The sequence below is a fragment of the Mustela nigripes genome, chromosome 10 (genome assembly GCF_022355385.1).
Source record: "Mustela nigripes isolate SB6536 chromosome 10, MUSNIG.SB6536, whole genome shotgun sequence".
Taxonomy (NCBI): domain Eukaryota; kingdom Metazoa; phylum Chordata; class Mammalia; order Carnivora; family Mustelidae; genus Mustela; species Mustela nigripes.
Window position 1 is genome coordinate 38,554,456 of NC_081566.1, and position 25,099 is coordinate 38,579,554.

The 25,099-nt window shown below is 40.3% G+C and overlaps 1 protein-coding gene across 3 annotated transcripts; it reads right to left on the minus strand.

The window, feature by feature from the left end:
• Positions 1-2,612: 2,612 nt before the first annotated feature.
• DDX59 (DEAD-box helicase 59) lies at positions 2,613-23,944 on the minus strand. 3 transcript variants are annotated; one of them, XM_059413058.1, is made up of 8 exons: positions 23,854-23,944; positions 21,812-22,620; positions 20,631-20,798; positions 17,165-17,254; positions 10,986-11,237; positions 9,738-9,890; positions 9,110-9,238; positions 2,613-3,110 (listed from the first exon to the last, which is right to left on the minus strand). In XM_059413058.1, exons 2-8 carry the CDS (start codon positions 22,607-22,609, stop codon positions 2,847-2,849), a joined length of 1,854 nt encoding a protein of 617 aa, XP_059269041.1. In that variant the 5' UTR covers positions 22,610-22,620; positions 23,854-23,944; the 3' UTR covers positions 2,613-2,846. The 3 variants fall into 3 exon arrangements, with proteins under 3 accessions (XP_059269041.1, XP_059269042.1, XP_059269040.1); XM_059413059.1 differs by lacking the exon at positions 23,854-23,944 and adding an exon at positions 23,433-23,523 and having other exon boundaries at positions 22,403-22,620; XM_059413057.1 differs by lacking the exon at positions 23,854-23,944 and adding an exon at positions 23,433-23,523.
• Positions 23,945-25,099: the final 1,155 nt, after the last annotated feature.

The window sequence follows — 25,099 nt, forward strand, 5'->3', positions numbered from 1 at the left end:
AACACCTTTAAAAAGTAAACATTTGTCTTATAATCCCTTTATGTGCAATTTTGTCAATTAACACCACAGACACCATACATTATAAAATAGAACAGTAACACTGGTCCTCACACTAACCTCACAGAACAAGAGAATTGTGTTTACTTAATTATCAGTGGTTGGTTTTCATACTGTGGCCCTACAGCCTCTGGGGTCACTCTAAGTGTGCCTGGGAGACAACAAAGGAGTCCTATCTGTCTGGAGTCAGTTTACTTTTGGCTGCCAGGAAAGTCACCTCGAATGACACGTCACCTCTCGTGGCAGGCCTGCCTACATTTGTGGCGCAAACTCTGTGTGGACTGTGGTGAGCAGAAAATGCAACAAGGCAATAAGAGGTGCGTTGATATTAATCTCATAAAAGGGCGCAAGCCGAGTAACACTGACTGCCAAAAAAAGTACAGTTTTAGCAGAAAATAGGACACTTCATGGATCCAACTTAGATTTATAAAAGTGTTTTTAATAAAAAAATTATTTTTAAATTTAAATTTAATTTAATATAATATTTAATATAATTTAAAATATTTAATATAATAAATATTTTTTAAAATTTATAAAAGTTTTATAAAGATGAATCAGTGTGAGAATTGAAATACGTGGCAATGTTCTTTGTGAAGATGTGAGGAAACAAAAAAAAGAACTTCAAAAAAAAAATTCTGATTTGATCCTGTAAGCCTGGGGCTCTTGCCCCCACCATTGCCTCATTCACCTGCTGCCTTAAGGGAAGGGCGAGTTCCGAAGAGGGCGGTCAATAATGCCCAAGGCAATAGGACAGTTCAAAATGAGAGCAGGCGGGACGTCAGGTTGTAAGAAGAAAAATGAAGGACAGGAGTGCTGGTGGGAGCAGAAGCCGGCCAGCCAGCACATTAAGCTGACCAGTGAGGTTACGTTATAGCCCAATACTACTGATTTTTAAAAAAATATGGTCTTCTAGGGGTGCCTGGCTGGATCATGCATTAGAGCACACAACTCTTGATCTTGGGGTTGTGAGGACAAGCTCCACATCTGGCACAGAGGTTAGTTAAAGAAAAAATGTTAGTGCTCATTGGTGATGGTTTAACAAATTTGATAAAGGGACACCTGGGTGGCTTAGTCAGTTAAGTGTCTGCCTTCAGCTCAGGTCATGATCCCAGGGTCCTAGTACTGAAACCCCATGTCTGGCCCCCTGCTCCGTGGGGAGCCTGCTTCTCCCTCTACCTGCTGCTCCCCCTGCTTGTGTTCTCTTTCTCTCTCTGACAAATAAAATCAATCTTTTAAAAAATACAGTCTTCTAAATATGTTGACTTGCAAAGCTCTCTTATAATTATACTGCTTTTATTTATAGGCAAGTTTGAGCCTAGTGAAAAAGTGCCCTTTCTCTAGTATTACCAGCACTTTTAAGCCCCCCCCCCCTTTTTTTTGGACAGAGAGAGATCACCAGTAGGCAGAGAGGCAGGCAGAGAGAGGGGGGAAGCAGACTCCCTGCTGAGAAGAGAGCACAATGCTGGTCTCGATCCCAGAACCCTGGGATCACGACCTGAGCTGAAGACAGAGGCCTTAACCCACTGAGCCACCCAGGTGCCCCTTAAGGCCTCTTTTATACGTTGAGCACTGTGCTGAGGCTTTGAGTTCAGGCTCTAAATGCACCTCTGCTAGCTACAACACTCTGGGACCTTAATGGTTGCCTTATCCTTGAAATCAAACATGCTTATCACTTGACAGCAAACTCAGAAACAGGGTAAAGAGAGCCAGAGTCTTGAGGGTATGAACCCTCAAGACTCCTGACCCCCTGATTTCCTTTGGGTGGAGACAACATTAAGAAACTATCTACATGTAGACTCTAGTTAGTTATATAAATCTCTGCTACAGGGTGCCTGGGTGGCTCAGTGGGTTAAGCTTCTGCCTTTGGCGCAGGTTGTGGTCTTGGGGTCCTGGGATCAAGCCCCGCATCGGGCTCTCTGCTCAGCAGGAAGCCTGCTTCCCCCTCTCTGCCTGCCTCTCTGCCTACTTGTGATCTCTGTCAAATAAATGGAAAACAAATCTGCCACACCCCTTTGGGGAGGATGTTTAGGATATCCTAATGTTAAGTGTCCTAAATGTTAAATGTCAACATTTATGTAACATACTAGTTAAATCCTGCAAGTGAACTGACACCAGCAGTTTACAAAGAAAGGAAAGTAGTGATGCATCAAGTACTTATCCTTTCTTCTAGCATTTAATATTAGTTAATTCGCAAACCAAAATTAACCTAAAACTGTAAGTAGCAACATCAACATGGCTTGACATTATTTTGATAAGCTCATATTAAATATAACATAAACTTTTATTTACCAAACTGAAGGGAAAACTAAGAATAGGATAGATATTTCATATTTATCTTTTAAAAGCAGCACTGACCATTTCTTCCAGTTTCCATCATTTACTTTCTTCCTAACATTCGTTTTTTGAACAATGATCCAAGCACTGATAGGCTTGCAGCGCACGGGGGAACACTAAACAAAAGCATCACCATTCTGAGTCTGACTCCTCATTGTTCAGGTTCCTGGTTCTGACAGCAGCTCCAAAAAAATTTATTAAGGAAAAACTGAGGCTTTGTCTAGACAGAAAAAATTTTACTTTATTTAGCAATTCATTTTCTGATTTTTTAATTTATGAGAATTAAAAGGGAAATAAATACAATACTGCAGTATAAATTTGAGATACAATTTAAAAAATTTAAATTATGTTAAATGTTTTTGTTTCGTGTACATGTCTCATTTACTCAAACCATACAATTATACAGAAATTTCACTGGTAATACACAATAAAAAATTGTTCAGTGGTATCACAAGTCATTTTTGAGAATTACTTTTATCATGTTTTCTAATGATGTCCATAAGATTAGCTCCTGTAACCAGATCATTCTGTGTCTGTTTATCTTTCTGTTGTTCCTTTCTTTTTTGGTCATGAAGGTAGGGGGAATTTAACAACTGTGGGGGAAGAATGGATCCTGTGGGTTTCACTCTTTTTGCAATATCCCAGAAGAGTCTTTTTGAATTGTTATTGATGAAAGTAATCGCTGTTCCATGTTGGCCTAATCTTCCCACTCTTCCAACCTGAAATGAAATGCAAAGAACATTTCCAAAATGTTCACATAAAACCTCAATGTCGCCTGAAAGAAAATGAAGATTAGTATTTAAAGAGGCTTTACTAAGATTAACATTCATTCGCGTAGCATGTTTTTGAATTGCACATCTCAATGTAGTTTGTGAAACCAATTTAGTGGACTGCCACCTGCATATTTTTTAATGAAATAGCTTGAACAGAAAATAACAAAGCACCCACACATAATACCAGTAAGTACTGCTTGTTAAATGTTTGTTTCAGTTACGTATCCTGTGTGTGCATGTGCGTGTGTGTATGTGTGTAGGGTGGTAATGACACGAAGATGGTTCTTATCATCAGAAGGTTAGGGTAAAAGCTTTTTGAAAGCTACTGTTTTTAGAACAAGAAGACTATTTGCTTTAGAGTACTTCAGTGCCTCTGAAATGTGAGATTTAAGCAAATTCATTTTTTGCATCATTATTTCTGATTTTGATAAAATTCAATGGATACAAATTGGTGATGGAAACACACAAGAAACAAAATTTGCTCATTTCCAAATATACTGAGAAATTTTTCAGAAGGAGAGGGTAAATACACAGTCATGGGTAATTATGGCTCCTTAATTTAAATGTAGAACTTAAAATCTATTTTCAGAGTTATTTAAATGAATAGTTGCTGCCAATATACAGGACATTTTAAGGCTTAAAACAAAACAAAACAAAACATGGCCCTCTAGGGAATGAGACTGGGAACAAGTAAGGGAAGGAATGCTATTTTATTTAATTATGTTACTGAATTTATCCAATAAGGCTAAAAATTAATATAAAATATAGCTGCACTCACATACTGGAAGAAAATATTTGCAAATCATGTATCTGGTAAAGGTTTTCTAATATATAAGTAACTTTTACAACTCAGTAACAAAAGGACAACCCGATTTAAAAAGGGGCAAATAATTTAAACAGACATTTCTCCAAAAAAGATATACGAATGGCCAGTATGTACATGAAATCATGTCCATTTGTCGTTGGGGAAATTCAGATCAAAACATAAAAGAGAAGGGGGCCTGGGCGGCTCAGTTGGTCAAGCACTGAAGTCCTTTTTCAGGCTCAGCACCCAGCACAGAGTGCCGCACTCACTCTCTCTTTAAAATAAATAAAAATAAATAAAAATAAAATCTTAAAAGAACACAAGACAAGGAGGTATCACTTCACACCCTAGCACGGCTATAGTTAATAAGATAATAAGTGCTGTAAAGATTTTGAGAAATTGGAACCCTCATACATCACCGGTGAGGATGTAAAATCATGAAGCCGTGTTGGAAAAGGGTCTATCAGTTCCTCAAAACGATACACACAGAATTACTGTATGATCCAGCAATTCCATTCCCAGGTGTATGCCCAAAAGACATGAAAATGAAGAAATGTTGGCGAGGATAAGCAGAAAAAGGAAACCTGTGCTCTGTTAACTGGAATGTAATCTGGTATAGCCTCTGTGGAAAGCAGTAAGGAATTTCCTCAAAAAATTAAAAATAGAATTACCACATGATCTAGTAATTCCACTACTGGGTATTTACTCAAAAGAACAGGAAAACACTAATTTGAAAAGATAGATGCACTCCTATGTTTACTGCAGTATTATTTACAATAGCTGAATTACGGAAGCAGCCGTGCCACTTCTATGGAAGTGTCCATCCACGGGTGAATGAATAAAGAAGACATGATCTATATATGCCAGAGAGTACTACTTGGCCTTAGAAAGAATGGAATCTTGCCATTTGTAACAACATGGATGAATCTAGACAGTATAATGCTAAATGAAGCCAGTCAGTCAGAGAGAAAGAAATACTGTATGATTCCACTCACGTGGAATTAAGGAAACAAAACAAATGAACAAATTAAAAACGACAAAAACCAAAAAAGAGACTTAACCTTAGAAAACAAACTGACAGTTATGGGGGTGGGGAGATGGGTGAAATAAGTGAAGAGAATTAAGAGTGCATTTGTCCTAATAAGCACTGAGTAATGCACTGAATTGCTGAATCACTATATTGCACACCTGAAACTAATAAAATACTGTATTTTAACTGTACTGGAATTAAAACAAAAGAAATGAAAACCTACGTCCACATAAAAACTTGTATATGAATGCTTACAGCAGCATTATTCACAGTAAAAAAAAAAAGTAGAAACATGCTAAATGTCCAGCAACTCTTGAACAAAGGTGGTATATCCTTACAATGCAATATTATGTAGCAATAAAAAATGTACTGATATATGTAGATGGGTAAAACTTGAAAACATCATGTTCAGTGAAAAAAGCCAGAGAAGACCACATACCATATGATTCCATTTATACGAAATTTCTAGAAGAGATAAATCTATAAAGACAGAAAGTAGAGTAGTGGTTGCTTAAGGGATGTGTGTGTGTGTGTGTGTCTGTGTACACGCATGTGCGCATGTGTGAGAGATGAAGGATGAGGAGTGATTGCTGATGGGTTGGGTATGGGGTTTTCTCTTGGGGATGATAAAAATGTTCTAAAATTGTAGTAATGGTTGCACAACTATATGAACATACTAAAACCACTGAACTGTACACTTTCAAGTGGTGAATTATATCAACTGAGACATAATTTATTCTAAGATATTTTATACTGAGATATAAGCTTTTTAAAAAAATAACTACAATAGTCTACAAACTCTAAAAAACTTAACAAATTTAAAATTATTTCCCCAGAAGCTCTCTGCCCCTAAATTAGAAGCAGACATGCAGGGGCACCTGGGTAGCTCAATTGGTTAAGCAACCGCCTTTGGCTCAGGTCATGGTCCCGGAGTCCCGGGATCGAGTCCCGCATCAGGCTCCCAGCTCCATGGAGAGTCTGCTTCTCCCTCTGACCTTCTCACCTCTCATGCTCTCTCTCACTGTCTCTCAAATAAATAAATAAAAATATTAAAAAAAAAAAAAAGAGTCCGACTCCTGGTTCCACAACTCAGGACACGATCTCAGGGTTGAGACTGAGTCCCGCATCATCGAGCTCCATGCTCTGATTCTGTCCTTCTCCTTCTGCCTCTCCCCCCAGCTCATGCATGGCTGTCTCTCTCAAATAAATAAATCTTTAAAAGCAGGCACAGAGGAATACCTACTATAATTTAAAATACATATATCCTCGGGGTGCCTGGGAGGCCCAGTCAGCTGAGCATCCGACTCTTGGCCCAATATGGGTCCTGAGAGTGAGCCCCAAGTAGGGCTCTGCCCTCAGCGGGGACTCTGCTTGTCCCTCTCCCTCTGCTCCTTCTCCCACTCATGCTCTCTTTTTCTCTCAAATAAACAAAATCTAAAACCAATCAATCAATCTTAAAAAAGTCCATGTATCCTAAAAAAAACAAATATAAATAAAATGGAATTAAATAAAATACACATATCCTTTGACCGGGCAGGTCTCCTACACATTTACCTTACAAATACACTGCATGAGAGGCATAACTATGCAGGTGGATGTTCAGTGCAGCGTTATTATTATTATTTTTCTAAATAGGCTCCATGCCCGATACGGAGTCCAACACAGGGCTTGAACTCATGACCCTGAGATCAAGACCTGACCTGAGATCAAGAGTCAGATGCTTAACTGACTGAGCCACCCAGATGCCCCGTGCAGCATTATTTAATAACAGAATATTAGAAACATGTGATTTCCATCAAATTCAAAGGGATTCATCAATTAAATTAAGATAATCCATATAATAGGTTACCATGCAGCCATGAAAACAGATCAAGCCCTATTAAACAAATAAAACCATTTAAAGAGTTTAGAATAAGGCCTCCTTGTCATATGGGAAGCATTTCATACACATTAATATTTTTAAAATGATACCTATTATGTATGCTAATAAGGAAAGATGCCTAATACATATTTAATAAAGAAGGCAAGGCATAGACAGTTGGTGTAATATGGTCCCATTTATGTAGTAAGTGCAACTAGGTATGCATATACACGTATATTTGTGTATAAATAGGCATTTATATTTTCTGCACTGTTAACTGCAATATCTACTAAAAGGTAGGAGGGCTACCTTACAAAGACCTATTTTTTATCTTGGGGTCCTTGGGTGGCTCAGTCAGTTGGACATCTGACTAGATTTTGGCTCTGGTCACGATCTCAGGGTCGTGAGATTGAGCCCCACATAGGGCTCCATGCTGGGGAGGGAATCTGTTGTGGAGTCTCTCTCTCTCCCTCCACCACTCCCCCTGCATGCACACGTGCACGTTCTCTCCCTAGAATACACAAACCTTAAAAAAACAAAAAACAAAAAAGGGTGCCTGGGTGGTTCAGTGGCTTAAAACCTCTGCCTTCAGCTCAGGTCATGATCCCAGGGTCCTGGGATCCAGCCCTGCATCGGGCTCTCTGCTCCAGGGAAAGCCTGCTTCCTCCGCTCTCTCTGCCTGCTTGTGATCTCTGTCAAATAAATAAATAAAATCTTTTAAAAAAAGAAAAAGAGAAAGAAAGAGACTTATTTTTCATTTTATATCTTTTGTTGCTTGCATTATTTCTTATTGTGCATCTTCATACTTCACTTACTGAAGCAAGTGAACAAACAATACACTGATACAGAACCAGAAAAGCAGGAGGATATGGGGCCATTCTGAGCAGATGTTAGAAACTCTACAAACATCAAGACCCCCTGAGGACATAGCTCAGGGTACATGGTGAGTAACTGAGAGCCACAGGACTGACCTTGGGATGGCAAGAAAGAGTTAAATAATTATAATCAGCATATTCTACTTAAGAAGCAAAGGAGTTTCTTAAACATGTTAATATTTTAGAAAGATTACACCCCAAATCACTAAAAGTTTGGAAGAAAATAAGCTTCAGTGATCTGAGCAATCAATTCCTGTGTGCGAGTCAGTTCCGTGATGCACAGGTAACTGAGGCAGCACAGACAGACAGAGGCTCTGCTATATTATTACTAAGTAAAGACACAAGCAACAATGCCTTCAAGGCACTGAAAGCATTTCAGTGGGTGATCCCAGCAAATGCGGCATTCAGAGGTAATTCTACGAACATGACAGAAAGGCTTTACTTGAAGAGTCTGTAAGTGATGCCGGAGAAGGAAGACAGGTAGCAGTCAGGGAGATAAGGCGATGCTAACAGAAAGCTCTATTTCTGCTCGAAAGAAGAGCTGCTGTTATCTCTGGCAGCAAAATAAAGAAACAAAACTTTAATAGGTGAAAGTCTAGAACAAATAAGGATATGAAGAAGAGATGAAGACAAGATTTCTAAAAAAAAAAAAACAAATACTTTTAATGGATCAGTTTTATTTTGGCCAGATATATTAACTTAAAACAAAGCCTTTTTTCCCCTTGGTTATAAAAGCCACTTAATATGCTTACTGAATAAGAAATACAAAGGAAGGAAAAATAACCCCAAAACTAGCTACTTAAAATTTTTTTACACTAACATTTTAGGTTATTATTTCTAATAATTTTAACCCATTTTAGGTATACATATAGTTTTTTAAAACAAAATTTAGTTTATATCCATATATACCTATTTTTAAATATTTTATTTTAAAGTAATCTCTACTCCCAACAGGGGGGTCGAACTCATAACCCTGAAATCAAGAGTCACATGCTCCACCAACTGAGCCAGACTGGCACCCCCATACATAATACGTTTTATTTTTTTATTTTTTAAAAGATTTTATTTATTTATTTGACAGAGATCACAAGTAGGCAGAGGCAAGCAGAGAGAGAAGGGAAAGCAGGCTCCCTGATAAGCAGAGAGCCTGATGCGGGGCTCGATCCCAGGACCCTGAGATCATGACCTGAGCCGAAGGCAGAGGCTTAAACACACTGAGCCACCCAGGTATCCCTACATATACGTTTTAAAAACAAAATGATGTGAGAGTTTTTTTATGTCTATGATAAAACTTTTTTATCTTTTTAGTTACCATTCTACTGACAATGCCTCACCCAAGAAAACTCACGGTGGAAACATATAAAATCTCTTTACCTGATGCACGTACTCGTCCATACTTGAAGGCATATCGAAATTGACAACCAGCTTGACACTGATCAAGTCCAGGCCTCGTCCCAGGACTCCTGTGCTCACCACAACTTCGTAGTCTCCTTCAAGTAATCCCTTCCCGACAAAGCAACACAATTCATTATTCAGAATTTATCTTACCTGCTTTGATACAATTCAGACATCTTTTCTTTTTTCAAAGCTTTCTTCATCAATATTGTTGTTGCCAAATCTTTTCAATAAGTTAAGGTCTTAATATAACTGAGGAACATGTGTAGTTTAATTCTTCCCAAACCCTCCCCATTCCTGGTATCAATTTTTTTTCTACTAATGTATTCTGGCAAACATTTCCAAGGGTGAATTTATTGCTCTCCCCCAGTCTAAACTGACTTGATTCCAGAAATGGTGGATTCTGAATTAGTAATCTATGTAGTAATCTACAATGTTCCCCCATAGGGAACAGACTTATTGCTCCCAAAACACAGAAGCCTGAGCAAGAGGAACAATTAGCTCACAGTCCTGCCTGCCTGAAATTCTTGCAGTCATTAAAAAAGTCTGCTTTAAAAACCTGCTGGTAATATGGGGTCCCTTAAGAAGAGAATGCTGAGTGTCAAACCTTCAATATGTTTTTCCTTTCTGTTTGTGATTTTTCTGAATGTATAGATACGCTTTTTAAACCTGTGATTTTCTGCACTGCCTCGCTTAAGAGATCTGCTCCCAGCTTGCAGTCCACAAATACTAACACTGGAGGCTTGAAGAGCTTCTTATCCTGAAAAATGAAAAACATGTATTTAAAATTATTCATAGAACATAAATCAAAATGGGAAGTTTTTCTGAAAGCATTAGTATAAGCTAGTTATCAAAAGGTTTATAGAGGAAAAATGAGTGTTAAAATGAGTGTTTTCTTTAAAACATGCACAAACAAAAGCACAAAACTCTACTGCCCTTCATGTTTCCTCCATCATTTCATTAATATTGCAAAAACAATTTTAAAATTTTGAGTGTAATTTAAAATTATAAATACTGTTTATAAGTAAATACAAACTGTATTTAACTTACTACTTTATTTCTTTAATTAATTTTTTTTTAGAAAGAGAGTGCCCAAGCAAGCTGGGGAAGAGAGAGAGGGAGAGAGGAAATTTTAAGCAGGTTCCACGATGAGCAAGGAGCCCAACATGGGGTTCAACCTCAAAACCCTGAGATCATGACCTGATCTGAAACTGAACCCAATGCTTAAGTGACTGAACCACCCAGGCACCCCCTTTCTACTTTAAGTAACTGTGCTTACACATTACGACCCACTTAATAAATTTCTGTTTAAACAAGTTACTGCTGGGACAACCTGCGTGGCTCAGTCAGTTAAGCATCTGCCTTCAGCTCAGGTCATGATCTCGGGGTCCTGGAATCAAGTCCCGCATGAGGATCCCTGCTCAGCAGGGGAGCCTGCTTCTCCCTCTGCCTACTGTTCCTCCTCCTTGTGATCTCTCTTTCTGACAAATAAATAAATTAAATATTTTTTAAAAATGAGCAAGTTACTGCTAAAAAAAATTATATTTCTCAAGGACAGAATGGCCAAGAAAGAACTTGTCTTTATCTAATATATAAAACTACTAAAAATTTTTGAAATAAAAATATTATTTAGGAATAATCTTGATATTTATGTCCTTCTATAATACAGAAAATGAAAAACAACCCTGCATCCATACAGTATTTATTTGATCCCCACAGAATTCCAAAGTAAAGCAATTTATTATTAAATATCTAGACAAATTACCCAAAAGCTGTATCTAAAAATCGTTATCTTAAGAATTGTAAAAGATGCAAACACTGTCTACAAAACAGTGTTGCGTGGTTCACTACTCACATTTAAGATTTCAAATAATTTCTTCTTTTTGGCTGGTTCTTCCACCCACAAAATAATCTGGCGCACACTGGAACAGGGCAGGTTCTTTTCCCCAGTGATAATTCTCACAGGATTCTGCAGAAGCTGGCTTGCTAGTTGTTCTATGCTAGCTGGAATTGTAGCTGAAACCAAAATGGTCTGACAATCATTAGGAACGTTTTCCAAAATGTCAAGCACTTGCTGTTGAAAGCCCATCTTTAACATGGTATCGGCCTAAAATGAAATCATTTTAAAGTTAGTCCTACTTGACATTAAAACCCTGAGCCACCCAAGGAAAAAAAAGATATGATTAAGAACATGAAAAATTAAAAACTTCTTCACAGAATATACTACAATGTCAAAATATAAAGAATTGGGAAAATATATATTTATATAAACTTATACATTGTATAATTACATGTTTTTAGTGATATACAAAGATTTTTATGGCATTATTAATACTGGCAACAAATGTATAAACCCTAAATATCCATCAATAGGGGATCTGGGAAATAAAATATGGTAGAGCCATATACTACAACACTGTGCTATCATTAATTATGAGAAGAAAGTCCTTTATTAAATGATACTCACTGCTAGGAGGAAAAAAGCAAAGTGCAGAACACTATGTATAACGTGGTACCATTTGCATATAAACCCAAGAAACTCAATTGCTAACTCTGGGGAAAGGGCCTGCAGGCTGTGGAAGGGAAGGCAATAAAATTTTTCATTTTATAGCTTTTAGCAAAGTTTGGGGTTTTTTTTTTTTTGTTTTTTTGTTTTACCATGGACATATATTTATAAAATATTAAATAAATTTAAAAAATTTAATGTTGAGGGCTTTTGCTTCTGTATATATTTCTGCATTGCTAGTTTTCAAAAACGATTTATGTATTACTAAGCAAACAAGAAAAAATTTTGTTAGTGCTGCTTTAAAATAATGAAAGATAAAGGCTATCTTGATTTTTTAAATACAATCCAGGTGTCTATAATTTTGAAAATTAAGATATTAAACTATTTCAGTGTATTTAGACTAAAGCATTGTATTTTTGTTGTTATTTCTTTGTTTTGTTTTTTATTTTTTAAGTAGGCTCCATGCCCAGTGTGGGGCTCAAACTCATGTCTCTCAGATTCGGAGTCTGATGCTCTACTGACTGAGCCAGCCAGGCATCCCTAAAGTACTGTATTTTTAAGTGTCCATTAATGTGGAAGTTTAAACACTCACTTTAATATTATTCATTCTATGATATTTAAAAAATCTAAAATAAACATGATGGTCTAGGTTTGATCCTGGCTCTACCTAGGACCTTAAATTAAGCATGTTAATGAATGGCTATACGCCCTAGTTTTTCCTTTTACAAATGGGAGTGATAATGGTTACCACCCCATGGGGCTGTTATGAGGATTCATGAGATAAAATACTTAAGACCCTTGAGACCACACTCACAGCATGGTCTCTATGTTTCAATTTACCATGAGACACAGAGCATGTGCATATGCACATGGCAGTATGTCTTGCAAACATCCCCTGCTTTTCCTCAATAATCCCACTAAGCCCCTCTCATTTTAGGAGATGGCCTCGCTTCTCCCAGTTCAGAAAAGAGAGAAGCCATCAGAAATAAGTTCGCCCTGTTTCTTTCACCCAAGCTTCCCCACATCTAACCTGTTCACACTAACATGCCCCAAATCCAGCTGTTTCTCTCCAGCTCACAGTTGTAAGACCCCCCCCCTCATCCTGTCACCCCCATAACAGAAGCCATCCACCTCAAGCACCCAGCTTGAACATAAACCGTATCTTCTAGTACAGAAATCATATCCGCTACTCCTCTGCTGAAACCCTCCAGTAATTTCCCATCACATATAGACTAAAACCCAACAGCCAAAAGTCCTACAGTTTTCATCTTCATCCACTTCTCCGACTTCATCCCCTACCATTCCACCATGTCACACCCCACGACCCTATCACACCAGCCTTCTTTCTGTGCTCAGCTACCTAATGCTCGCTCCCACGTTAGCTCCTGCACACTGGCTGTTTTGTTTGAAGCAGCCTTTCCTCCAGATGGATCTCTGCGTGGCTGGCTCCTTCTCATTCAGGTTTCAGCAGAAATGGCGTTCAGGGAACCCTCCTCTGATACTAACCTGTGTACCAACATTTGTCATGGCTTATCTCGCCTTCCACTGTATCCTCAAAACCAAGGATAGTGTCTATCATGTAAAAAGCCCTAAAAAGGCATCTGATGAACAAATAAACACTCATTAAATCTGAGCACTGAAAAAGCATTGTCAGGCAGCATGCTAGTCAGTGTGTCCCAAATCTCCCTGAAGACAAGAATCACCCAGAAAGAGTTTTTACATATTCCTGGACTCCAACTCAGGCCTACTGAATCAGTATACCCAAGGAAGAGGTGTGGACTTCTATTACATTCACTGAACACACTGGATGATTCTTAACCATTAGAGAAACTTGGACCAACACGGTGCTTGATTGTAGGGATATAGCAAGGAACATAACACAAGAGAAATGATAACAGTCTATATCCAGGTCAACAGAGCCTAGAGGAAAGAAGGCCGGAAGTCTATCAGGAGAACTGATAGAAGGTTTCAGAGCCATGGACACATAAAGAAGGAAGAGGGGACAGGAGAGAATTCTAGGCTAAAGGACAGATATGTGGAAGACACAGAAGAGTAATAGAGCAGATTTTTCTAATTCTAAAGGAATTCTCTTAGTCTCCATGCCTGACCATTTCGGTATCTTCACCCTCCTCTCGAAACAGTGGCTTCTCTCTTCAGGGATATTACTCATTCCCAGTTCCTGCTTGGTCTCTCAGACTACTTCTCTGTTTACTACGGACTCATCTTCAAACTTCACAAGCAGACACTTAGCCCCAGACCTTGTCCCTCCCTCTCATCTTTCTCCCTTGGAGAAACCAGTGTGGCTCACATGGGTGCTGATGCCACACGGTATTTCCCCTTCATGCACCATTCATAAGAAATTCAACATCTCTAAAACCAACTCAAATATTGTTAAGCCCAACCCATACCCACTTGTCCTTTACTTAAAATTAAAGGCACAACCAGAATTTATAGAGTCTCCTCAACCACCTTCTCCATCTTCTCTCATATTCAGTCATCAGAAGATTCATGAATGATTGATTTACAGTGATTGTCAAATGTACTCATGCCTCCCACTGCCTCCGCCCTGTCCCTGACCCTGCTCACCTCTTGTCTGGGTTGCTAGCCATTCTGTCCCACAGATTCTTTCTTCTTTAATTTCTCTTTCATGGAGCAGCAGAATAACCTTGCTAAACCACCACTTTCCACATGTGACACCCCAACTCAATAATTTAGAAAGCCTCATTGTTTCCCACATCAAATCCAAAATCCTCTGCCTCTCTTTCAAGGCCCTCTATAATTTGGCCCCACCCTAACTACCCAACTTTACTTCCTATTATTTCTCAGGACGAACGCATCAAGCTGGCTGGTCCCTCCGTGCTTTGTGCTTGGCCTTTCTGGCTCTGCTCATGTTAGCCTTTTCACCTGGAATACTCGATATGTTCCCTAATTTTCTAAATCCTATTCCATCTGTGGATGACCAGGTAACACCCCATGACATCGGAGAAGCCATTTTTACGGTGCCAATCCACACATTCTCTCATTTCTCCTTTTCACCTTAATTGTCTTGAACAATTAGCATATCATACACAGTGCCATTATTTTACTAACACTTCGTATCAGGAGTCAGCAAACTAAGGTTCTTGAGACAAACACAGGCCTTTATGTGTTTTTGTAAATAGAGCTTCAGGAGAAAGCAGTCACACCCGATTATTTACCTACTGTCTCTGGTTGTACTGAGACGTAGCAGCAGAGACCATGTGGCCCCCAATGCCTACAATATTTCCTGTCTGGTCCTTTACAGAAAGAGTCTGCCATTCCCTGGCCTGCACTACACCTTTTAGCAGCACTTCTGGGTGTCAGTGTAGGTGATAATGCTCTTGCCTTTACTTCAAGTGGTTGTGTATTTTTCTCTAGTAGGTCTTCAGCACTTTGGAGGTCGTAATAATATTTAAAATTTCTTTGTGATGCCATCCGAACTGATCCAGAGTTGGTCAGTCTGTACCTAAATAGCACTGCTGGGCCAAAGTCAGTCTCAGTACATGATCAGTTATGTAGCTTACCAGTTCATTTCCTGCAATGCTGGAACAGAGGCTGCACAGGACAAGCACTTGGCACAGGTTTGCTGAATGAATACTCCTTTTGTATTCTGAGCACAGCACTGAGGTGCCCTGTGGTGGCTCATTCATTGGCAAAAGTGAAAATGTCGTGGGGAGAAGCAAGCAGAAATGGGATCTCACTTTAAAATCTGAGGATCATTTCTCCGGCTCATAGCAGGGTGAGGACGTCAGAACACATGGACTGAGCAACAGCGGGAAGCCCACCCGTACTTGCAGGTGGAAATCAGTCCGACGATAACCGGATGCAGTAAGTCAGCTGACACTAAAGACACACCAGGCAAGTGCTGACTTAGCAGTACTTTTTAAAGGACTAAATAACAGTTCACAATAGCCAAGGTAGAGAAACAACCCAAGTGTCCATCAGCGGATGAACAGATAAAGAAAATGAGTTGTATATATACACAATGGAGTATTATTCAGACTTAAAATTCTTTCCTTTTTTTGTAACGTGGATGGACCTGAAGGACACTATACTCAGTGAAGTGAAGTAAGCTAGACAGAAAAAGACAAATATTATACAGTAACACTTACATGTGGGATGTAAAAAAGTTAAAAATAAGAAAATAAAAGTCAAATTCATAGAAATTAGGAGAAGAATGATTGCCAGAGGCTGGAAGGTGGGTGAAACAGGAAGAGATCTAGGGCTAAAGGGTAAAAACTTACAGTTATAAAACAGATAAGGTCTGAAATCATAACAGTTACCATAGTTGGTATCACTGTATTGTATAATTGTAATTTGCTAAGGGAGTAGAATTTAAATGCTCTCTCTCACATACACAAAAATAAATATGTAAGAAAAAAACACAAAAAACTAATAAAGGACTGAATAACATTACATTTACACAAGACTTTCCAGGTCTATGAGACATGTTCACAATCATTACTTCATCCTTGCCACAACTCTGGGAGATTAAATGACTTGCCCAGCATCCCATAGTGGGTGGAGAAAAGGCTCAAATCCTCATTTCGCGGATCTTACTTATGTGTTCTCTCATATCCTCTGGTACCCTACTGCTACCTCCTGGGACCCACAGTAGGGGGACCACGTTACCATCACTGGTCAGCCCCTGGACCCCACATTTCTGATCACTGCTGGGCCCCTGCTCTGTGACTGCTGTTGGGACATGTGTGAAAGTGGGCATGTGATGTGTATCACATGCAGGCCGAACCAGCCCTTGCCCAGGCTGGGCGGACACATGGCTTTCTGTCCTCATGCCGGTTCACGTGCTGGAATATCATCAGATAAAAACATATTTATTTCACCTTACTAAGCAAACCAAAACAATAAAAACGCCTATATGCTCTATGTCACACTGAAAATCACAACGACAGACACCTATGTCCACACAGAAAAAAATGCAAAAGGTCATCCAACTAAGCATGATGAGTTACTTCCAAACTCCCTCTTGATAGTTATTGGCCAAGGACATGTTTATTTTTATAGGCAAATGACAGCCAGTGTCAAATGTTTAAAAAACTTATCACTGAGGGATGCCTGGGGGGCTCAGTTGTTAAGCGTCTACCTTTGGCTCAAGTCATGATCCTGGGATAGAGCCCTGCTTCGGGCTCCCTGCTCAGCCAGAGGCCAGCTTCTCCCTCTCCCCCTGCTGTGTTCCCTCTCTTGCTATGTCTCTCTCTGTCAAATAAATGATAAAGTATTTTAAAATAAATAAATAAATAACTTATCACTGAGAGTATAGTAGATGTTGGATTTGTGTTTTCTGTCAATTAGGAAAAAAACAGCTGGTTGTATTTGTTAACGTGGTTAAATTTGGGTGCACTACAGGTTAGGGGCAGTGCCACACAGGAGCCAGCTTAAAACTGACTACTGCGACTGAAAATGCCTGAACACACGGTGAGTTTATAGAAGAATAATATACTTTTCATAAATTAAACTATATGACTATGTTCTAAACAACAATTACTTACTTCATCTACTACTACAATTTTTATACCACGGAGTTCTACAGAGCTCTGTTTTATTATATCCAGAAGTCGCCCAGGAGTTGCTATGATAACCTGAAGAACAGAGAAAAAGAAAAAAAAGTTAGATAATACTCCTTCCTTTCTTCCTTCCTTCCTTCTCTCTGTCCTTACTGAGTGGCTACTATGTGCCAGCCGCTGGGCTAAGTACTCAGAATTCAATGATGATTAAGTCACACATAGTCTCTGCTCTCATGAACCTTGCAACATAAAGGAACAGAAAAAACAAACAAATACCCATGAGGTCAGTAGAGTAATAAATGGAGGCATCTATCCAGCCCTAGCTAACATGTAAGTTAAAACCTAAAGGAATAGTGGAAGCCAGTGAGGAGAAGGCAGAGGGAAAACATTCAAGAACCTTCTGAAGCTGGAAAACCACTGAGGTTTCCACTGGGTAAAAAAGGGGGAGAAGACCTGGGTGAGGCTTGAAAGGAGGCAGAGGCCAGACCAGAAAAGGTCTAGCAGGCAGGCTGACTGCTATCTGGTCTGTAAACAAAAGCAAATCCCTGAATCCTTCTGGGCCTGCTATTCTGTTTTTAAATTAAAAGGTTGGACAAAAGGATTTCTAAAGTTGCTTAAGGCTCTTAACACTTAGAACATAATAGTTGAAGCAGTGGTAAAAAGTAGGGCCTGTTTGGTCAAACTTCAGTAGAGATCTTAGCTCTAGCAATTGATAATGGTGTGAGTCTCTGTTCTCACGTTCATAAAATGGAAATGATAGTAATTACTGTGAGGATTAAATGAGACCGTGCCTGGTGTAAAGTATAGTAGTTACAAATGATCTCATAAATTTAATTGTATTCCACTTTTCAAGGACACACCGACACAATGGTGAGACAGATCATGGAGAATGATAAAATTTCAGGGTTGTAGTAAGGATCTATATCTATAGAACTATAGAGTTCCGCTTAGTTTCTTCGGAAATACCATAAACATTTAAATCTGTTGTAGTTATTTTGAACTGAGCTCATCCCTTCTATTTCTATTTATTTCCCCCCCCCCTGCTTTTTTTTAATAAACCTTTCTTTAATGAACTCCCCCCCCATTCTTTTAGTGTGGGAATTTTAATAAATTTATAATAAACTTAATAAAGTCTAAAGTAAATCGATATATTTAGCTTTTTCTTGAGCAACCAAGGGCAAATGATTTAACACCAATCACAACTTTCCTGCACTTACATGCTACAGTCGGCCAGTATTTTACTTCTATTTTTTTTTTTAAACCCACAGATTGTTCATTATTACTTTTTATTTAGTCAATGTTTGTTCACATTTACCCACATTCTTAGGCTTTTCTTTGCTTGCCATTCTTTCTTTGATCCCACACCTTCCTTTCCAGAATCATCTTCTTTAATGCAGAATATCTTAGTTTCTGTTCTTTTAGATAAGTCTACTGGTAATAAACTCCCTCTCAGTTTTCTATACCTGAAAAGGTCTCTATCTTGCCCTGGCTTTTGAAAGATCACTTTGTTGAACAGACAGACTTTTTCTTTCTTTTCTTTTTTTTTTTCCCAGGGGGGTATATGTGAAGGACACACCCTGACAAGGCACAGGGTGATGAGGGGCCTCTGGAGAAAGGTGACCCTGCACGGGGTGTCGCGGTCTAAGGGGGTGAAGAGGATGCAGGGTGGAGTCTGGGAAGGAAGGCATCACTGGGGGGCAGGGGACAGAAATGAGGACGGGCGAATGGTTACATATAAGATGGCTGGTCAAGTAAATAAACATATAAAAGATAACAGGTAGCAGGTTTCTCACTGCCAGAATGATAAATATGGAAACAGGAAGCGCCAAAATGAGTCTCGCTGTGTTGAATTAGAGTTGGAAGTATCGACATGAATTCATGGTCTATAATAAATGTAGATCAGAAACACACACTTATGGAACATTCTCTCCTTCCATTCACTGACAGGTCCTAGAAGCAATGGTACCTTAACAGCAAAGAGCAATAGCAATGAGCCCAACCAAGAGCCCAGCTCTTGATTTCTAGCTACTATCCTCTACCAAAAAGAATCAGGGCAGCTTGGGGAAAGGCAGGATTCCAGGGCTGAGTCAAGGGAAGAACAATTTAAGCATGAACATCTTCTTCAGATAGAAAGAAAAAAAGTGCTCAAAGAATGATTGGGATATAATAAAAGGCCACAGAAACCAACTTCACAGTGCTTCCACCGCTCAAATTGGGGACAACTGGAGAACCAAAGCAAATCATGGTAATAACGCATTATAATCCTTTAAATATAGTAGGTAATTCTGAGTCATCCTGGAAATTTGGTAAAGCACAAGAAAAATATAATATCAAAGTACTCAAAATATTTAACTAAATACAAAGGCAAAAAATAAACTTTACTTTTACTTTCTAGAAAATATCACCAGTAGAAGGACAGACTGAAATGGTGTATCACCTAAAAGGATGTAATGAAAAGAACAAAGCATCTCTTCTTCCATGATATTCCTTTCAAAGATGCATAACTTGAATCTAATCAATTGAGGGACGTTCTTCAAAGCAAGCAGTTTATAATCCTTAAAAGTGTCAAGATCATGGAAAAAAAGGAAAGAATAAAGAACTGTTCTAAACTGAAGGAGATGAAAGAGATATGGCAACGGAAGGCAAAATGTGATTCTGAACTGCGTTCTTGTGCTACTGAAAAGAAAAGTTGACAGAATGATTAGTAAAACATGAATGGGCTTTGAGGAGTAAATGATAGCAATGTTTACTCCTGAAGCATTCCAGTGTATCCATGTTAATTTCCGGATTCTGTAACTGTATTGTGGTTATGTGGGATAATGCCCTCGTTTGTAGAAATCACACTCTAAAAGTGTATCAGCTATAGATCCTTAAATAAATGCCATCTTTCTGAGATTTAACTTCTGAACCATAAGACGATATGCCCACAGACCTTCAAGAGCAAATGTGAGGGGCACCTGGGTGGCTCAGTGGGTTAAGCCTCTGCCTTCCGCTCAGGTCATGATCTCAGGGTCCTGGGATCGAGCCCCACATCTGGCTCTCTGCTCAGCGGGGAGCCTGCTTCCTCCTCTCTCTCTCTGCCTGCCTCTCTGCCTACTTGTGGTCTCTGTCTGTCAAATAAATAAATAAAATCTTTAAAAAAAAAAAAAAGAGCAAATGTGATTAAATGTGGTAGTGCACAGGAGAACATCCAATAGCATTTGACGTATGACAGCTACTCAATAAATTGTGTTCCTTTCCTATAGAAAACAACCTTAAAAATAAAATTAAGTCTTACGTGGTAAGAATGTAAAGGTTAACCTACAAAAACAAAAATAAAAATAAACAAAGGGTAACCTAAAAATCACACTTACAAGTTCCTCAAGGGCAAAAACAAAACGACACCAAAAAACCCTAGCTCCCACATTGCTTATAATACTTTTCAAAGGCATTGTATCAAACTGGTGCTTACCTTCACATGTTGTCGCAAACGATAAAGCTGTGGGGGTAAGGGTAAGCCCCCTACCAGAAGCACGGTTTTCATGTGTGGCAGACCACTCATCAGTTCTTTAGCTTGGCTCTCTATCTGAATGGCTAGCTCTCTTGTTGGTGTAAGAATGAGAGCAGATGGAGTTTTGCTCTGCAAAGATGTGAAAAACAAGTCTAAAAACGCCGGCAATTAATTCCTGCTGATGTGGACTAAATGTTCAAAGTGATTCTGGGGATGTTCCCATCAGCCCAACTAGTTAGGAACCTTGCCTTTTGCTCCCTGCAAATTTTCTCTCCAAAAACCACCGTAAATGGAACCCTTCCTTATATAACAGATATACAGTGAAAAGGTCAAAACTGGGGCCAGGGAGAAACACCCACAATAACCAGGGTGGGAAAACTGAAGGCCAGTTGGACCCTGAAATCTCGAGCCACTCTCTTCAGAAGAGAAAACCAGGAAGATCTAGTTTTCCATCAGTGAGTTTCACTTGTATTTTGAACATCTGGTGTTTTATTTTTTTTCCCTCACATGATCTACAATTCTTTAGTTTTCCAAATTTTCCTCCTTTACCTCTCCTCTCTTTGCCTGTGTTTTATAGTGGTTTCCCTTCCTATCCTACCTCAGACCTCATAAACTCATTAGTCCTTGGCAAATATGTCAGCGAAATTAATTACGTGTAGGAGTGCTTTGCACGCTATAAACTAACAAGTAAAGTAAGGTAGCATTATTTTAAGATGAACCACGAATCGCATTGAAGGATGTATTTTGAACTCTATAATAACTTTCCAACTTTGGTATAAATCCTTTTTTTCAAAACACAAAATCCAAGGAGGCTAAATGGACACAAAAATTGCAGGTCATTCAGTCGGCAGGATTTTTTTTTCCCCAAAGCAAAAGTATATTTCTTGAAAAGAAAATTTGTTGAAAGAAAATATATTGTAAGGAAGGCGATTTTTAAGACCTTCAATGAAAAGATCTTTGGTTCAATCTGATAAAAGAAAAGTTCCCTAAAATTGTGTTTTTCATAGAAACTATCAGAAGCAAAATCACCAGGAGCAATAATGACTGAAGTCATAGTTTCAGCTTGCAGTTTTAATATAGTTAAGGATGAAACTTTGTCTATACCCGACTTGCTTCTGAGAATAACACCTGAGAATTCTTACCTCACATAAAGCTCGGGTGATAACAGGAAGAAGAAAAGCAGCTGTTTTTCCTGAGCCAGTATCAGCACTGGCCAGAATGTCCCTTCCCAGAAGTCCCACAGGAATCATCTGCATTTGGATGGGGGTTGGAACTTCATAGCCTGATTTCTTCAAGTTGAGATTCAAGGCCTCAGGGAAACCGCAGTGCTCAAAGTCAATAATGGGTCTGGTGACATCTTGCCCTTGAACTACAATTCCTAGCTGCCTTTTAAGATTTTCAATTTGGTCTTCCTGAAGGTTCGAAATAAAGGGGTGCTCTCTATATACATAAAAAGCATTAAGTGGAGACTCTGGCCCAGAATCCACTTTGTGTGGATCACTGAGCTTTAATCTTTCTTCCTTTTCCTTTACTTGCAAAAGATGTTTTGCTTTACACTCCAAACTACACACATCCTCATCTGTCTTATCACAGATGTACTCTCCATAACGACCACAAACAACACAGACAGGTTCCCCAGGTTCCGGCCACCTCTGCGTTTTGGAAAATGACTTAACAGGCTCTTCAGAAAGATCGCTATCCTTCGCATCCTGCTGGGGTCCAACCAAACCAACCTCGGCCAACTGACCAGTTGTACTGGGGAAAGGGCATGGTTCCACGCTACGCCCTTCGGCTTCTTTTGTAACTAACGCATCAGCTCTATCACCTCTGCCTTTAGCCAGCCGCAGGTCTTCTGCATCTGGTTTAATTTTCTTAGCTGTACAACTTTTGCCATCATCATTAGCACTCCTCTTGATTTTGAGAGATCTTGGAACAAACATCCTCCAGTATTCTGTTGAGGAAATCACATAATGAGATGTATTTTACCCTCAAAAAAGTCCACATGTAAAGTACCATATGGCTATCCTGCAGTCAGCCTACGGTCCTAGGGCTTTGCCTGCAAGGAATCAAAGAAGGCATCATGACACTACTTAATAGCAAGCTTTCCTTCCATTCACAAATTTCCTCTAGTGGAAAAAAAAAGAATCCTTTTTCCTTATACATGGGAATGGTGAACCTTTGCACTCTGCTTAATACAGCCTTGTGCATGCAGGCTGCTTCTGCTGACTACTTGCACTTTGAAATACCAAATATTATAGAAATTCTGGAGTAAATCCTTCTATTACATTTTTCACAAAACAGAAGGGATACTTCACAACTGGGATCTTTAAAATCAAAACCAGAAAGCATAGAGAAAAATGCTATTTTAGTAACACGTAGGTATTGCTACGTTCCAAGCACAGTGCTTAGTGCTTCACAAGGGAACCCTCACAAGCCCGTAAAAGGGGCTTCGCACCATCCCCGCACAGATACGCGCTCGCACACTATGCTGTATTATGTACTGTAATTTTTCACATGAGGAACGTTGGCCATTTAGAGATTAAGCGGCTTGTCCAGGCTCACACCCTTACTAAGTGTCAGAACCCGAGCACGGTGGGCTCCAGAACGCAAGCTCTCAAGCACTGCCATGCCTGTTTCCACCAAGAATGTTTTTGCAAAATGACGTGGATTGTGAAAGGCCTTTAACCTAATTTGGGGACTACTACATATACTAATAACCATTTCTCGCAAAAAAAAAAAAAAAAAATTCTTAAGCTAAATTACCAGATTCAGTTCTTCCAGAAAAATTCCAACAAAAAGTGCAACTGAAGATGTAGAATTACTGCCCTAAGTCTCCGGGAACGTCAAGGAGGTTGGGGGAGGGACGGCTCTGTATCAGCAGGAAGCACTTGGGACTGAGGTCCTCGAATGGCGAAACGGAGCAGGCTCCAGCGGGGCGGGCGGCTAGGCCTCCGAGTCCCCCGCGGCCCCCGACCCCTCCCGTCCCAGGCTCCCGGATCCTCCCCTCGGGCGTTGCCCCTCACCGCGGCCCCGCGGCCCCCCACCCAGAGGCGCGTGCACGTCACGGCGCTGCTAGGAGACGGGGCGGGCGGGGCACCGCGTTCCGGCGGGAGGCCCGGGACGAGGCGACAGCAAGGGTGGGAGGGGAACTGCTCACGGGGCGGGGGGAGGGGGTGTATCCTACCGCCGCGGCCTAGCGCCCCGCGTCCCAGAGGAGAGGGAGCCCGACGGGAAGGAGGCCGGAGCTGCCGGGGCCCGCGGCCCGCTCACTGGCGCAGACTTGGGGCCGCGTCCTCTCCCGCTCGGGGCCGGTTTCCTCCTCCCAGCCCTGGGCCAGCCTTCCCTCCGGCAAGCCTGGACTCGCTCGGCCACACTACGGTTCCGAGGGAACGTGCGGAGCGCAGAATCCACTTCTCCGGGTTTTGGGAAAAGACCGCGGCGCGCGTTAGCGCGCGGGGAAGGCGGGGCTACCGTGGGAGGCGGAGCTTGGCTGGGAGCTGGCGGGGGCGGGGAGCGCGAGGGAGGGGCGGGGCCTGGGAAGTTCCGAGCCTTTCGGTGCCCTCTTCCCCGCTCCAGGGCGCTGGTAAGTTTCGGATCCTGGCTGGAGCTGGCCAGGTTCTGCAGGGCGGGGCGGATTTGGGGAGCCTCTTGGAAGAATTTACGTAATCGAGTGGGCCGGGACTGCTGAAAAACAGTTTGACCGCCCGGAAAGACTGAAGCTGGTGGCGCGGGAGCCTGGTACCCTTAGAAATTGGGAAGTCTGAGTGTAAAAGGGAGGGGCAGAGACTCCAAAGGCCTGTAATCCCAATCTGCTTTTAGTTGGCAGAATAACTCTGAAATGAAATGGAGTAAGTTTGATGCGGTGCATGTGACATACTGGATCATATTTCCATACTACCACACCCCACCCAACACCCAAAAGAATATAACACAAGTCACGGCTCTTTGTGCCTGTGGATTGCCTTTTCTGTTTTGCTAGACTCTGGAGCCACGTGCCCCAAGCAGCTGGTGGTTAAGAAGGGCTGGGGATGGGGAGAAAGCAGGGAGAGAGGGAAGAGGAAAGCAGAGGTTGAGGACTTAAATATTTTAGATTTTAACTACTTAAAAATATTTTCAGTCTAGTATTTGATGCATGAAAATAATATTTTGAACAAATACGTTAAATTTTAAAGCATACTGATAATGTGAAAGTCTGTGACTCCACCACATTATTAATATAAGCACATATTCTTCATTTCTTGGATTCTTCCCTTCAGTGACCACAATCCTGAATTTTTCCCTCTCCCTGACATTTTTTTTTTTATTTTTAAAAAAGATGTTATTTATTTACTTAACACAGAGATCACAAGTAGGCAGAGATACAGGCAGAGAGAGGGGGGAAAGCAGGTTCCCTGCTGAGCAGAAAGCCCAATGCCAGACTCCATCCTGGG

Bases quoted from the DNA above. Each gene is read 5' to 3' on its own strand.
- DDX59 (XM_059413058.1), bottom strand. From the start codon at position 22,609: ATGTTTGTTCCAAGATCTCTCAAAATCAAGAGGAGTGCTAATGATGAT. The intron at 20,799-21,811 runs GTAAGAATTCTC...ACATCTTTGCAG, and splicing joins TCACCCGAGCTTTATGTGAG to AGCAAAACTCCATCTGCTCT. The intron at 17,255-20,630 runs GTAAGCACCAGT...TCTGTTCTTCAG, and splicing joins GTTTGCGACAACATGTGAAG to GTTATCATAGCAACTCCTGG.